The sequence below is a fragment of the Monodon monoceros genome, unplaced genomic scaffold, assembly GCF_005190385.1.
Source record: "Monodon monoceros isolate NGI ecotype Baffin Bay Population unplaced genomic scaffold, NGI_Narwhal_1 Super_Scaffold_10, whole genome shotgun sequence".
Taxonomy (NCBI): Eukaryota; Metazoa; Chordata; class Mammalia; order Artiodactyla; family Monodontidae; genus Monodon; species Monodon monoceros.
Window position 1 is genome coordinate 55,079,006 of NW_021703766.1, and position 14,390 is coordinate 55,093,395.

A 14,390-nucleotide genomic window follows, 5' to 3' on the forward strand; every position below is an offset into this window, starting at 1 on the left:
GGTGGTCGGAGAGGGGCTGGTGAGGTCATTGGCGTCCCCTCCCTCCACCTCCTCGGCCGGCCGCCGCCGCCGGGGCAGACACGCGCAGCTCAAGAGCTGGGGCCTGGCTGCGGGGTGGGGGTCCAGCTGGACCAGGACAGGCAGAGAGATGGAGAGGCAGGGGGTGATGCAGACGGGGTAGAGGTGGCAACGGGACCACAAGACGCAGGCCTGGGGGGGTGAGACGGAGAGAGACTCCCAGGGACAGAGAGAGATGGAGAGGCCGAGACCCAGGCAAGGAGGTAGAGACACACAGAGAAATGGGGACATGGGACAGAGGTGGAGAGTCTGAGGTGCAGAGATGGAGACAGCCAAGGAGACACGCTGCAGAGGCAGAGAAACAGGAGAGCAAAGTGAGGTTTGAGGGGCACGATGAAAACAGCAGGAGATGTCTGGAGAGACCCAGAGAGACCCCCAAAAGGAAAAGGGACAGAGAAAGGCATGCCAGAAAGAGGGGAGGCAGGCAGCAGAAAAGAGATACACAAGGCAGGGTGACAGAGATGGAGAAGTCCCAAGGGGCAGAGATCCTCTGAGAGATGCTGATGCTGAGATGACGAGGACTCAGCAGTGGGGACTGAGAGAGGGGGGCCTTTCTCCAAGAGACACGTTGGAACATGGTGAGAGAGGACCAGAGGCAGAGAGACAGGGACCAAGAGAAAGAGGCATCGAGACACCCAGTAGAGGTGAGACCTCGGGCACATGGCTTCACCTCTCTGTGCCTTGGTTTCTCCATCTGTGAAATAGGGATACCCCGGGCACGACCCCCTCCCAAAAGCCTGTGTGAGGATACAGTGAGTTCACGCCTGTAAAGCACACAACCAGCTCTCAGTAAATGCGAACTATTGCTATTCTCACCGTTGATTTTTATTAACATATCCAGGGAGACGGAGGAAAAGAGGGAGCCCCTGGGAGAGATGGAGATGGTGAGACACGGAGAGAGCAGCTGGGATGGGTGGGGGGAGCTGGAGACCAGGACATGGCAGGGAGGACACCACGCGGAGAGGTGGAGAGGTGGAGATGCGGAGAGGGGTGGGAGCAGGGGTGGGAGACACAGACTCAGGGGGACGGTGGTGCCAACACAGACGCACACAGGGAGTACCAGGTACATGGAGCAGAGGTGGCCCCAGGGATTCACGGCAGAACGAGTGAGGGACCATGACAGGAACCCAAGTCCCCAGGAGCACCCCAACCCCCAGGATAAGGGTGGCAGAGAAGGGTGGAGGGTAGTGAGAAGACAGAAGGTGACAAGGACTTCCAAAGGTCTTCCCGCAGACACCCCTCCCCCCCGCCCCTGAGACCGCTGAGCTGGCAGGGGGGCTCTGAGGACGAATGCTGGCTGAAGTCCTCCCCCTCCCATCCCCCACCACTTGGGGGGGGCAACTGCTCAGGTCCCCAGGGAGGTGAGGTCATAGCCCCCCCATGGTGGGACATGACCTCATCGCCTCAGGTAAGAGCTCCCTCTGCCTCTCTGTCATGGCCACCCCTGCCAGGGCCCCCCAGGGGCCCTCCCCAGCCCCTACTCATGCTGGGACCCAGGCCTCTGACCACTGGGTCTCCACCCCTCAGGGGGCCTGTTTCCGGCTGAGTCAGCGTGGGGGGGCCCAAGGCTGCGTCAGTGAAGGGAGAACTGACGTAGCCCCCCCCCCCAAGACCGGTGGGGCCAGCCAAGGTGACTCAGGCCACCAGCCTGGGAGATGGACTGGTCTGAGGGGATGGGGGACTGAGCCTGGGGCCAGCCTGAGAGCCACAGTAGGGATCTGATGATGGCAGCCCCTTCCACCTCCGGGGGAACTGGGGCTGCCGGCCCCAACCCCATTGCTCTAACCTAGGAGTCCAAGAGCCCAGCCCCTCCTCCCTCAGACTCAGGAGTCCAGGCCCCCAGCCGCCTACTTCCTCAGATCCAGGGGTCCAGCTCTCAGTCCCCTCCTCCCTCAGAGCCAAGTGGCAGGTGTCCAGGTCCGAAACCCTTGTTTCAAGAAAGGTAGAGAAAACTTGTGGCCATTCTGCAATTTGGGGAGTGCTCTGTTGGGGAAGGTCAGGGGTCTAGGCATGGGTCATCAGTCCCCGACTAGTGACAGTACCCTCGGCCTGCTTCGGCCCTCTCACCCCGGGGATGCGGGGTCATCTTTCCTCACTGTGGCAGCAGGAGGCCGTTGGGTGCAGGACAGGAGGGTGGGGGTTACTCAGGACTCCTGGGTCTTCCCCAGGGTTGGGGACACTCAGACTACTTCTGTGTAAAGGAGAGCAAGAAGGAGAGACAAAGACAGAGACACGAGTAAAGAGATGGAGAGGCAGGGTAGGGGACTCACAAACAATGACAGGAGATGACTGTGACAGAAAGAGACAGGAGCACAGAGGCCAGAGTGAGAGACAGAGATGCAAAAAAAAAAAAAAATTGTGACCTATACAGACGCAGAGACAAGCTCAGGGGCTCAGAGACAAAGACTGGGGTTGACACGGAGCTGAGACTCTGAGGGGTGATAGCCGTGGGGGGAGATGCCACTGGGATATGACGGGGGACCCCAGGGGGTCCTTGCTCATGTGCTGGCCCCTGGGTGAGGTGGAGCTGGCTGGTGTGAGGTCAGCAGGTCCGAGTCTGTGTGTGTCCGTCTGTCTGTCCCTGGGGGGTCCTGTCTGGCCCCTGGGGGGTGACGGGGCAGGCGGGCCGCAGAGGCGGCCCAAACCTGTCATTAGTGGTGAGGGCCGTGACGGCGGCCCCCCCCAGCCCCAAGCCGCGGTCCAGGGCCCTGCGGCTCCGCCCCCCCACCCCCTCCTTGATCCCTGAGGAATCCCGGGAATTGGGAAGTGGGTCCAGATGATGTTGACACAGGAAACGGTCAGCAGCTGCCCGGCCTCAGCCCCACAACCCCTCTGACCCCCACCCCCGGCCCCCTGCCGAGCCCCTCGGACCTGTGTCATCTCTGACGAAGGCAACCCTGGGCCCACTCAGCACCCACCAGGATGTTTACGGGAGATGGGTAGGGCGGGAGGCAGCCTCAAAGGGCTTCTTGAGAAATGGGGTCTGGACTCCTGGACAGCTGCCCTCAGACCTAGTCCCCTTCCCCCTCCTCCCTCAGACCCCGGGGTCCAGATGCCCAGCCTCTCTTCCCTCAGACCTGGGAGTCCTGACCCCAAATGCTCTCTTCCCTCTGATCCAAGTATCCAGACCCCCAGCCCCTCTTCCCTCAGACTCAGGATCTGGACACAAAGACACACCGCCCCAGGAGAGCTGAGTCCCCTCCTCACTGGCTGGAAAGCTGAGTGGAGGTTCAGGGGAGAGTGAGGGATCCTGTTCCCACCCCAGCCCCCAAGTTGACCTCCTCCCCCACCACTGGGGTGGACCAAACCAGAAGCTTGGGGATCCCAGTCGGAACCATTTCCCTGTTTGCAGAGGGGGAAACAGACTGAGCTAGAAGGGGCTCCCTTCCCATGAGTCCCCTCTCCACCACCTGGGGCCTCAGACCTCTCGGATCCTGGCCCTCCCCATCAGGAGGCCTGGATGCCTTTGGGACCAGGGGACTCCGGAGCAGGAGCTCTGGCCTATGGCCTGACCCCCATTTTCTCATCGCCCTCTTAGGTCTCCTGGTTGCTAGGGGGCCTCCCTAACAACGGGGCTCAGTGAGGTCTTCTGGGCCTCAGGCCCCCTGCCCCTGGTTGCTAGGGTGAAGACTCCCTGGCAACCAGGTCACAGGAGACTTTGGGTCAACTGGAGCTGCCTTTCAGGAATGTTTACTAAGCAGAGGGATTCCCTGGCAAGAAGGTCTCAGGGTGCCCACTCCTCGGGTCCCCTGGTTGGCTAGGAGGAGAAGTCTTAGACTCCCACCTGCTTTCTACCCAGGTTGCTAAGGAGGCTCTTCTAATGCCAGGGCCCCATCCCACCCACAAGGCCCCTTCCACCTGGTTGCTAAGGAAGCAACTCCCTAGCAACCAGGTGTGACCAGGCCAGTGTGACCACCCCCTTCTTTCTTCCCAATTGCTAAGTGGGCTCCCTAGAAATAGAACTTAGAATTTTGGGGGCCGGCCGGGCAGGCGGGTGGGGCGAGCCGGTTGCTGGGGTGATGGCCTTCAAGGTCTCTCTCCACAGAGGCCCCAGGAGTCTGGGGAGGCGACATGGTGGGGTCTGGGATCCCTGCTTTGGGCCTCTTCCTACTAATGCAGGGTTCAGTAGGTGAGGGGGCTGATGAGAGGGGTGAGCAGAGGCCCTCCTCACCCTCCATACAGCCTCCCAACACTGCTCTTTTCTTTCACAGATGGGAATGGAATCCAGGGATTCTTCTATCCATGGAGTGAGCAGTGGAGGAAACCCTGGGTCCCCTGGGGATAAGGAGCCCAGACTAGACTCTTGGGTCTAAAGGGAGGAGGGGCTGGTGTCTGGACCCCTGGTCTGAGGGAGGAGGGGCCGGGGGCCTGGACCCCTGGGTTTAAGGGGGGAGGGGCTGGGGGCCTGGACCCCTGGGTCTGAGGAAGGAGGGGCTGGGGACCTGGACCCCTGGGTCTGAGGGAGGAGGGGCCGGGGGCCTGGACTCCTGAGTCTGAGGGAGGAGGGGCTGGGGGCCCGGACCCCTGGGTCTGAGGGAGGAGGGGTCTGGGGGCTGGACCCCTGGGTCTGAGGGAGGAGGGCCTGGGGACCCGGATCCCTGGGTCTGAGGAAGGAAGAGCTGGGGGCCTGGACCCCTGGGTCTGAGGGGGGAGGGGCTGGGGGCCTGGAGTCCAGGGTCCAGCACGAAGTAAGCACTAGGCCGGCAGCCCCAGAGCCTGGTATGGGGTTAGGCTCTGTGAGGAAGCTGCTCCTCGCGTTGGTCCCCAGGCTGTGAGGGAGATGTCTGGGACCGGGAGAGCTGTGGGGGCCAGGTGGCAATTGAGAACCCGAATCTCTGTCTGCGTCTACGATGCTGCTACCACGACGGGGTCTGCTACCACCAGCGGCCGGATGGTGTGTGCCAGGGAGCCGGGGCCCCTGGGGGGGGCTGGTGGCAGGGACCCCTTGGTCTCACGGCTCCCTGCTTTGTGCAGAAAACATGCAGAGGAAGCACATGTGGGCACTCGGCTGGATGTGCGGAGGCCTCTTCTTCCTGATCTCCAGCATCTGCCTGTTCTGGTGAGTGGGGTCGGGGCTCGGGGGGGCTCCCCTGCCCTGGCGGGCGGGGCCAGGTGGACGGCACAGCTGAGGGTGTCCCCTCCCTGCCAGGTGGGCCAAGCGACGGGATATGCTGTGGCTGCCGTGGTTCCTGAAGGGCAAGTGCAACCTGTCCCAGACCGTCTCTCTGTTACCCAAGGACCGGACACCGAGCGAAAAGAAGATGGCGTCCATTGACAGCATACCCACAGAGGGGGCCCTGGACGTCTCAGGGGGCACTGATGAGGAAGGCACGGAAGGGGGCGAAGAAACGGAAGCAGGGGAGGAGGAAGATTAGGGGCACCCCTGGAGGGATCCCTCAATACAGATATAGCACAGAGATGCATGGTCTCTTTTCTGAGAAGCATGAAGCAGGAGACGGATAAGACCCGGAGGCAGAGAGAGAGAGAGAGAGAGATAGAGTGTATGTGTGTGTGTGTGTGTGTGTGTGTGTGTGTGTGTGTGTTTTGGGGGGTGCCTGGGCTGTGATCATGGAGGGTGTGAGCTGACGGGCATCTGGGGTCCAGGGGTAAGTGGGGAGGATCCGAGCTGAGGGGAACTTGGGCTGATGGGGGGAGGCCTGAGCTGATGGGGGTCCTGAGTTGAGTGTAGGTCCTGGGCTGTGATTACGGGGGTCTGGACTGAGGGGCTTGGGGTGAGTTGTGGGTGGCCTGGGCTGGGACTGCAGCTGGGCTGGGGGGACATGGACCACCGTGCCCCTCAGCTGTCCTTCTGCCGCTGCCTGACAGCCTCTGCTGCCTGCCCTTGGGGTCCTGCCGCCCTTGGGCCAGCAGGCATTTGCCTTGCTTCCCACGAACACCGGACGACTATAGCTCTCAGACTCCCTAGTGGTGGCACGGAAATTTTCCTGGAACTTCATTACAGTTGAAGACTCAACGTGCTCAGTCCTCTTTCCTCCGCCCCTCCTTTTTCAGGTAACAGAGCTACTCCAACCTACCCTCCATAAGTATGTCCCCAACAAATATCTTGCAAGTCTTCATCCCTCTGTCTGCATCTCTGGGGACCTCAAACTAACAGAGGAACCTGGGCTGAGGGAGGTCTGGACTCAGGGGGTGGGTCTGGGCTTGAGATCCTTGCCCCCCACTCCTGTCCCCCTCCATGAGGCGACAGCGTGGAGCTAGGCTCCTAGGTCCCCAAGGGCTTGGGCAGCCCCTCCCTCACCCCTGCCCCAGTGCCGTCCCTCTCCAGACAGATATGAAGCACAGTGAGGCAGAGCCCTTTATCCAGGGGAGGATAGATGGAGGACAGGTAGGCATCCTGGCAGCCAGATGGTGATGGGGCAGCTGCACATCTCCATCGTGTCCTGACAGGTGTGGCCATGCGTTCGTCTGTAGGAGGGAGGATGGGGTTAGTGGCTGCTCAGGACCCCTGCGTGTATCCCTGCATCCCAGGACCACCACCCAGGAGAAGGAGCCCTTTCCTCCCGCTTCAGTCCCTCACAATTGACTGACGCACTTGCTCATTGGCTTCTTCATTACTCCGTGCCCTGACTTGCGGCAGCGACTGTGCCTTTAACTCACCGGAACTCAGTGGTACAAGGTGGGGAATGAGAGGCAAGGGAAGGCAGAGACAGAGAGACTTACACACAAAAAAGAGAGAGGGGGAGACAAATATGTCGAGGGAAGGATAGAGGCACAAAGATAAAAAAAGACAGACAGACACAGGGACAAAGAGAAAGACAGGCAGAGACAGAGAAGATGAAATGGGGGGAGAAATGACATAGGATGGGTTTGGCTCTGCACATCTTCTCAACTAATTTTGGTCCCAGAGGCAGAGAGAAGTGACCAGAGCCAGGACCTACAGGACCCTCTGTTAAAATTCCAGTTCTCTGTCCCTCATGGGCAGGAATCACCTCACCCTGCCATTATGGAGTCCTGTGTTTGGACAGGCCCGTTTTCCTTCTAAGAGGGGCCTACAGGCCGGTCAGCTTGGCCAGTTTCTGGCAAGTGGTTCTAGCAGCAGAGGTCTACCCAGCTGTGTTAGACTTCTGGGCAAGGTAAAGTGTTTCCAGGGGTAATTTTAACCACAGGTGGTTATTTCTGCATCGTATGCCAAATTCTGTGTTAGCTCATGCTTCATCTATGCATAAACTGTTTCCTCATCTGAACCACAGAACATAGCATACGATTGGACTATTCTCAAAATTCTCACAAAAAAAGGGTATATAACTGTCCTTCTGGATGCATAGAAGGAAAGTTAATTCATCACCTATAAAGAATGTCTTAGGGCATTAGAATTTAATTCTTTTATGTAACCCCCATTTGAGAAACTGATTCAGTCACTCATCCATCCATTGTTTCACTTATCCATCCACCCACCCACCAACGCATCTATCCTCTCATCTATCTACTTACCCATCTGTCCAAACATCCATACAACCCCGCATTCACCCATCTACCAGCATCAATCCCACCATATCCATCCATCCACCCACCCATCCATCAACCAATTTATCCATCCATCTAACCCTCATCTATCCATCCATCAATCCAACTACATCCACCCATCCACCACCTATTTATCCATCAAGCAATTCATCCATTTATCCCTCTATCCACCCACCCACCCACCTATCCACCCACAACTCCATCTACCCATCCATCCATCCATCAATCTATCCATCCACTCATTCATCAACCCAATCCATCCATCCATCCACCCACCCACCGGATCATCAACCTCTGACTTCCTGAGTTCACTCTTTGCTGGGGCATGCTAAGAACAAAGACACCAGGGACCCAGGCCTTACCCTCCAGGGGCTCCCTGTTGGGTGGGAGAGACAGTATCAGCACACACACATACAACACACAGTGATACAAGCAATAACAAGGGTAACTCAGACAATGTGAAGACCCAGAGAAAGGCACTGAAGTTCAGTTGGATCTGAAAAGACACCTGGTAAGTTTTCTGAGTGGAGTGCAGACAACAAGGGCACCCCCAGTGTAGGTGAAGGCATGGACAGAGGCCAGTTGGTGTGAGACAGCCTGGCCATCGTGGACTGAGGGAGGTCATTCTAACTGCAGAGAAGGCAGGAGATGTGGGGCTGAGATGTGGCAAACACACCCATAGTGAGCGGCTTGCATTTGACCAGAGGGCAACAGGGAGCCATAGCAGGTCTCTGGCGGAGGAGTGCACTCTGGAGAGTGCAACAGGTACCTCCCCTTTGGCAAGAGGTGGCACCTTTTGGGGCCTCAGTGTCCTCCCTGGGATGGGGATAGTAATAGCAGTGACCTCAGAGACTCTGTTACACTTGGAGGATTAAATGGGAAGTAGGACTCGGTGCACCTGGGGACTGGTGCACAGGGACGAATAATCTCCAAGTGTTGGTGGAGCTAAAGGTGACTCTCCAGCCCTCACGCACGTCTGGGGGCAGGGTCTCATTTGTCTCTCCCCAGTCTGCACCCATGCCTACCGTCTCTAGGTCTTCATCCTCTGGGTCTCTGCTAGTCTTTGCTTCTCTGCCTTCCAATCTTGACCTCTACCTGTCTCTCTCTCCCCATTGTCTCTGTCTCTGCACCTTTCCCTCTCCATTTCCATCTCTCCTTGATGTCTCTCCATCTCTCCCCTCTGTCCTTCCCTCCCTCCCTCGCACTACCTCTCCAGCTCTCCGTCCGTCTCTTCATCTCTCCTACTGTCCTTCAATCTCTCCCGCTGTCCCTCCATCTCCCCCCTGTCCCTCGGTCCCTCCATCTCTCCCCTCTGCCCCGCCCCGCTCCCCGCCTCCCCGCCCCTCACCTCGGGCTCACTCTTTGCTCGCACACGCCGCCCCAGGCCCGGCCTCGAGCGCGGCGAGCTGCAGGCGCACGCGGCGGGAGCCGGCGGCGGGCGGCTGGGGCGTGCGGGCGGCGGGGCGCCCTCCCCAGGAGCCGGGCGCGGCGCGCCGGCCGGCGGAGGAGGAAGCCGGCGCCGACCAGCGGCGGGAGAGCTTTCGCGCGAGGCGGGCGAGCGCCGAGGGCCGCAGGCCGTAGTCGCGCTCTAGCTCCTGGCGCGAGATCTCGATGTTGCCGGTGTACCAGAGGATCCAGCCGAGCAGGCTTAGGAAGACGAGCAGCGCGCCCGAGTAGATGAGCAGGTCGCCGAAGTCGCGGCCGCGCACCTGCAACTGCGCGAACACGCCGGTCAGCAGCGCCGCCATGCCCGCCACGTCCATCGCCACGGCCAGCAGCAGCGCCAACCGGCAGCGGCCCAGGCCGGACGCGGGCACAGGCGCGCCCGCCGGCGGGGACGGTGCGCCCGGCGGGGGCCCCTGCGAGGCGCACACCGCCGACACCGCCGCCATGGACCTGCTCCACCGCAGCGGCTGGCTCCGACGGAGAGCGTTCCGCGTTCCGGGTGCGGCCCGGTCCGGGGCGGGGTCAGGGGACTGCGCCAGGTGTGCCCGGCACCCGCCTGGTCACCTGAGCTGGGCTGGGTGCGGACGGGCCCGGCCCGAGGGCGCCCTGGCCCTCAGAAGCCGATGCTGGGGGCAGCTGGGCGCACAGATTAGTGCGGCCCAGGGCCCCTGCATCGTAAGGAGCCTGAAGCAGCGCATGGTGAAAATCCGGGGTGCTCTAATAGAGGCAGCAGGGCAAACCCCAACATTCCTGTTTGCTCAGATTTCTCCTGGGGCCTCTGGACTGTCAGGACTCATTACGGCGAAGTCCAAGGGCACAGAGATGGGCCAGACAAGGCCCCTGCCCTCAAGGAGTTTCTGGACATAATCACAACTCAAGGTGCCCTAATGGAGGTGACATAAAGCACCGTCATTCCTTCTGTTCACTTGGAGTCTCTCCAGGCCCTGTGCTGGTGAGGCTGAGGACTCAGAGGTATATCAGGCGAGACTCCTGCCCCTTAAAGAGAACCCTGACAACAGAAAATAAACTTCCCTAAAGTGTAATGGGTGTGACATAGGGCGGAATGGAGGGGGAGAATAGGGCCGGAGTCCGCGAGGCACAGGAAATAAGCTGGGCGAACAGGTATGCAGGCCCTAAAGAAACCAAGACCTTTCCCAGGCAAATCTCTTTTCCTCCAAACACACCTCGCCCTTAGAGGAAATGGGTGGCAGTCTGCGAGAAGGGTCCGCCCGGCTTCTCTCTAGACTCGAAATAGTGTAGGAGCTTAAGAGGACACTGGGGAGGGCGAATTGAGAGGGAGCTCCCGGGGTTAGCCGAAGGTTTCCGAACATGGCCGAATGGAGACCGAGTGTTTCCGAAGAGATTCGAAGCGGGCATGGGCCAATAAGAGGGAAGCCGGCCGCCCTTCGGAAGAGTGTTTCCGGAGAGTTCCGAAAATGTCCGACCGAGCCTGCTGCCTTCGTCGGGAATAGCCGAGGGTCTACGAAGAACCTGGAAGGGCCTACGAAGAACCTGGAAGCACCCGAAGTCCCTGTGTGGTTTAAATAGTTCACGCACTAACAAGTTCATTCATAAAACAAATGTTTATTGAGCACCCATCCTGTGCCAAGCTCTGAGTGGCAATATTGGAGAGAAGCCGTTGAGGAAGGGGACTTGGGACTTCTGGAAAGGGACACTCGGAAATCCAGCCGTGGAGTTCCGAAAACACACGAAGGGCCCTCGGAACTGTACCAACTCCGCGTCGAGAACACGCCCCCGGGTCCCCAGCCGAAGAGTTCGGAAAGTCCCCGAACGGTTTGAGACTGACTGGAGGAACTAGCCGAACGAGCTGCCTCGGAGGCGGGCGGAAGGAGGCGGGGACAGGCGACGACGCGCGCGTACACTGAGAGGAAGCGGAAATGCGTGTTGCTATTAAAGGCGTCGCCCCGCCCTCCGCCTGCCTTTTTCCGTATCCGGCCGCCGCCACGAGAGGAGGTGAGTTGCGTCCGCGTGACCGCCTCTCGCGCCTGCCACCGGGTGTCTGTGCCCCTGCCTGCCTCTCTCACTGCGCCTCTCGCGCTCTTGGCTTCACCCCGGCCCCGCCGCCTTAGGTCGCTGTGGATTCTCATCTCTCGTCCTCCGCAGTTAGTCTCGGCCGCCCCGGTTAGCGCCTCCACCTTAGGCCGTCCAGCCCCGCCTGGCAAATTTCTAGGCCACCTCGGCCCACGCGGTGCTCCCATTCGCCAGGTCCCCAAATGCAGCCTTCCTCTGTTGTCCGGCGTCGGCCTGCTGCGCCCCTGACGTTTTCCCGCGCCCCTTTCTCCGCAGCTGCCGCCATGTCCGCGCATCTGCAATGGATGGTCGTGCGGAACTGCTCCAGCTTCTTGATCAAGAGGAATAAGCAGACGTACAGCACCGTAAGCGGGGCCCCGACGGCTGGGTCGGAGGGAGGGACCTTTACGATTGTTGTGCCCCCTTCCTCTTCACGGCCGCGTTGCGTCCTTCTTCACAGGAACCCAATAATCTGAAGGCCCGCAACTCTTTTCGCTACAACGGGCTCATTCACCGCAAGACTGTGGGCGTGGAGCCGGCGGCGGACGGCAAAGGGGTCGTGGTGGTCATGAAGCGGAGATCCGGTGAGCATTTGCCCTGGTTGGGCCCAGGCAACAGACCCCCATCCGGGGCAGGGGGCTGTGGTTTTTTACTGTCGGGCCGCGGGAGTGATTCTGCTATTGAATGGAGGATTCCTGGGGTCAGGACGTTTACCTGGGGGGCTGGTTCCTCTCCAAGCTAGCCCACCAGTATGTGAGCCTATCATCTAAAAAGTGGAGAAATTAAAAGCACCTGAAGTCCGCTGGTTGCTTGTCAGGGTTAAATTACAGGGTTGCACGGTTTGATGATGTTTTCAGAATAAATCCTTGAAGCAGGTGGAAGTCTGTCTCCACCGGTGGGAAAATTCAGGTAAACAGATGGGGAGCCGCCTTCTAGCTCCCGCATAGGAAGTGACAGCTTGGGTCTGAAGCAGTAGTTTGGCTCCCATTCTGGCTTCAAGGACTCAGAATGGGGCGCTCAGCATCCCACTTCCCTGTGTCTCAGGCCCGGACAGGCTCTTTTAGACTCTTAGAGGAGGTCAAGGGGAGGCAGGGGTGTGTCTTGGTAATAGCTGAGTCATGGTATCACACCCGCAACACTTTTGTTTGTAGATGGGCAGTGGGTTTTAACAGATAGGAATGAGCTTTTTCCTGGATCCCTGATGAGGACCGGTTTCTCTTTGGGTTCTGAGCCCTGTGTCCTGTTCACTGACAGCAGCAGCCACATCTGCTGCCTTCTGTTCTCAGGAGGAAGGCGGTTAACCTCCCTTCCCAGAAGCACAGACCCGGGAGCAACCAGTTATTTATGCTTTTGGGCTTCTCAGGTTCCCACACTCCTGAGAACCCTGTTCTGGTGCGCTGGGTCCCAAAAACTTTGCTTTCCCTTCTTGGATTGTTGGGTGGCTTTTCCTCGGCTGTCAGGAATCTGGTTGACCTGAGGAGGTAACATGGGCTCTCCTCTGGGGTCAGAAGGCTAACATCAAGTCCCCAGTATGGTACAGGGACCTTGGCATCTGGGGGGAAACCCAGGAGCACAGGATCCTAGCCGGGACCCCATCAGCTCTTTGGCACAATAAAGGGGGTGTTTTCCTTTTTATCCTGGGCAGGGGAGTCCAACTCTACCTGTGCACAGGTGAGGGGCAGGTGTTTTCCCCAGGACTCTTCTTACCCTGGTCCTCCTGTGGCTCCACATCACCCCAGCCTCACAGCTTGGCGTTTTAGACACTTGCTGCTGAGCGGGTAGCTAGGGCCCAGGAGGGTGCGGAAGGGAGAGGAGCCAGAGCTGCTTTCTGGGGAGCGCTCGCCACCTGGAGTCACACAGCTGTGCGTGGGACCTTGGGCAGGGGAGTCCTGGTCCTTTTGCGTCTGCTTCCACTGATGAACAGTGCTGTGTCTCAGGGACAGGCTGGGGAGGAGACGCCTATACAGGTGCAGGGCCTGGCCTGTGGTTGTCCTCGCCATTGTCCTATAAGCTGATGCCTGGAGATGGGGCTGCCTCCCAGGCTCACACAGTCCGGGCACTCAGGTTCTCTGGGTGGGGTTGTGCCCTCACCCCGGGGGTGGGCACCAAAGGTCCAGACCGTCTGACCCCTGGGGCTCCTCATCTCCCCACCCCACCAGGCCAGCGAAAGCCGGCCACTTCTTACGTGAGGACCACCATCAACAAGAATGCCCGGGCCACCCTCAGCAGCATCCGGCACATGATCCGAAAGAACAAGTACCGCCCGGATTTGCGTATGGTGAGTGGGGGCTGGAGAGCTGATGCCAGGTGGTGGAGGCAACTACACAGTGGGGACCCAGGGAGCCTGGCCAGTGCTGTGAAGGACGGCCCTCTGGTGACTGGAGCTGGACCTGCGCTCTGGGGAAGAGGGAACGTTGCCCATCTGGGAGGCATGTGGGGGTGGGGGGCACAGCTGGTGGGGTGGGTGACCTGAGGCCGCCTCGCCTCCCAGGCTGCCATCCGCAGAGCCAGCGCCATCCTGCGCAGCCAGAAGCCTGTGATGGTGAAGAGGAAGCGGACCCGCCCCACCAAGAGCTCCTGAGCAATCTGTCCCCTTCCCCAATGCAATAAAGCTGTCAGCTGACTTGCCGCAACCTCCTTGCCCTCCAGGCCATGTCCCCAGGGGTTCCCCTACCAGCCGGCAGCACACAGTCGTCCCAGTGTCTTGAGTCTGGAGGGACCAGGTCCAGGTGGGGGAGCTGAGCCCCAGCTTTTGTGTGTGTCCTTGGCCCATCGTTTCTGCCCATCACGGAGGGCTGGCGTTGGTGTGAATTTTTACATTCGACGCTCAGAGGTGATTGTCCAGTACCGCAAAAAAAGGAACTGCAGGTTAAGTAAAATCTAGAATCAGCATGATCTCATACTCTGTTGATGCATGACAAAGCTTCAAGAGACATTAAGTGGAAATTTTTGATTTTTTAACATTTAGTGTAAGGTTCCCGAGGGGTGGGCATCTAGACCAAGGGTCAGCGCACCTTCTGTTCTGTATAGTTGTGTGGCCTGTGTCACAGCAGTGTTGGCAGTGTGGCCTTTGAAGGAGGAAGCATTTACAGTCTGGGTCTTTGCTGTCTGGGACCCCAGCCTCTTCCAGCCTGAGGCAGGCTGGCCCTCCCCTCCCACTGTGGGTCCTGGGGCAGCTCAGCCTCTCCAGGGGGCTCTGCAGGTGTGAAGTGAGCATCCTAGGACTTGGGGGTGGACAGGGCCCTCGGTATGCCTTGGCCTTTGGTCTGGGCCCAGAACTGCACTCACGGACACCAGTGCAGCTCCTGAGTCCAGAAGCCTGTGGGACTCTGTCCACACCTGGGAGAGGG

At 59.5% G+C, this 14,390-nt stretch overlaps 3 protein-coding genes across 4 annotated transcripts; 2 read left to right on the top strand and 1 right to left on the bottom strand.

Annotated features, from left to right (window-relative positions):
* The first annotated feature begins 4,108 nt into the window (after positions 1–4,108).
* On the top strand, positions 4,109–6,121 carry TMEM190 (transmembrane protein 190). The gene is given in 5 exon segments (XM_029245611.1): positions 4,109–4,226; positions 4,228–4,325; positions 4,847–4,972; positions 5,053–5,137; positions 5,228–6,121. Coding segments are annotated over 5 exon segments (612 nt in total). The 5' UTR covers positions 4,109–4,149; the 3' UTR covers positions 5,454–6,121.
* Positions 6,122–6,340: 219 nt separating this feature from the next.
* Positions 6,341–9,475, bottom strand: TMEM238 (transmembrane protein 238). Its single transcript, XM_029245472.1, has 2 exons — positions 8,912–9,475; positions 6,341–6,504 (listed from the first exon to the last, which is right to left on the bottom strand). Exon 1 carries the CDS (start codon positions 9,453–9,455, stop codon positions 8,919–8,921), a length of 537 nt encoding a protein of 178 aa, XP_029101305.1. The 5' UTR covers positions 9,456–9,475; the 3' UTR covers positions 6,341–6,504; positions 8,912–8,918.
* A 1,406-nt stretch (positions 9,476–10,881) lies between these two features.
* Positions 10,882–13,666, top strand: RPL28 (ribosomal protein L28). Of its 2 annotated transcripts, none has more exons than XM_029245484.1 (5): positions 10,882–10,983; positions 11,317–11,405; positions 11,501–11,624; positions 13,200–13,318; positions 13,532–13,666. In XM_029245484.1, exons 1-5 carry the CDS (start codon positions 10,908–10,910, stop codon positions 13,619–13,621), a joined length of 498 nt encoding a protein of 165 aa, XP_029101317.1. In that variant the 5' UTR covers positions 10,882–10,907; the 3' UTR covers positions 13,622–13,666. The 2 variants fall into 2 exon arrangements, with proteins under 2 accessions (XP_029101317.1, XP_029101324.1); XM_029245491.1 differs by lacking the exon at positions 10,882–10,983 and adding an exon at positions 11,023–11,151.
* Positions 13,667–14,390: the final 724 nt, after the last annotated feature.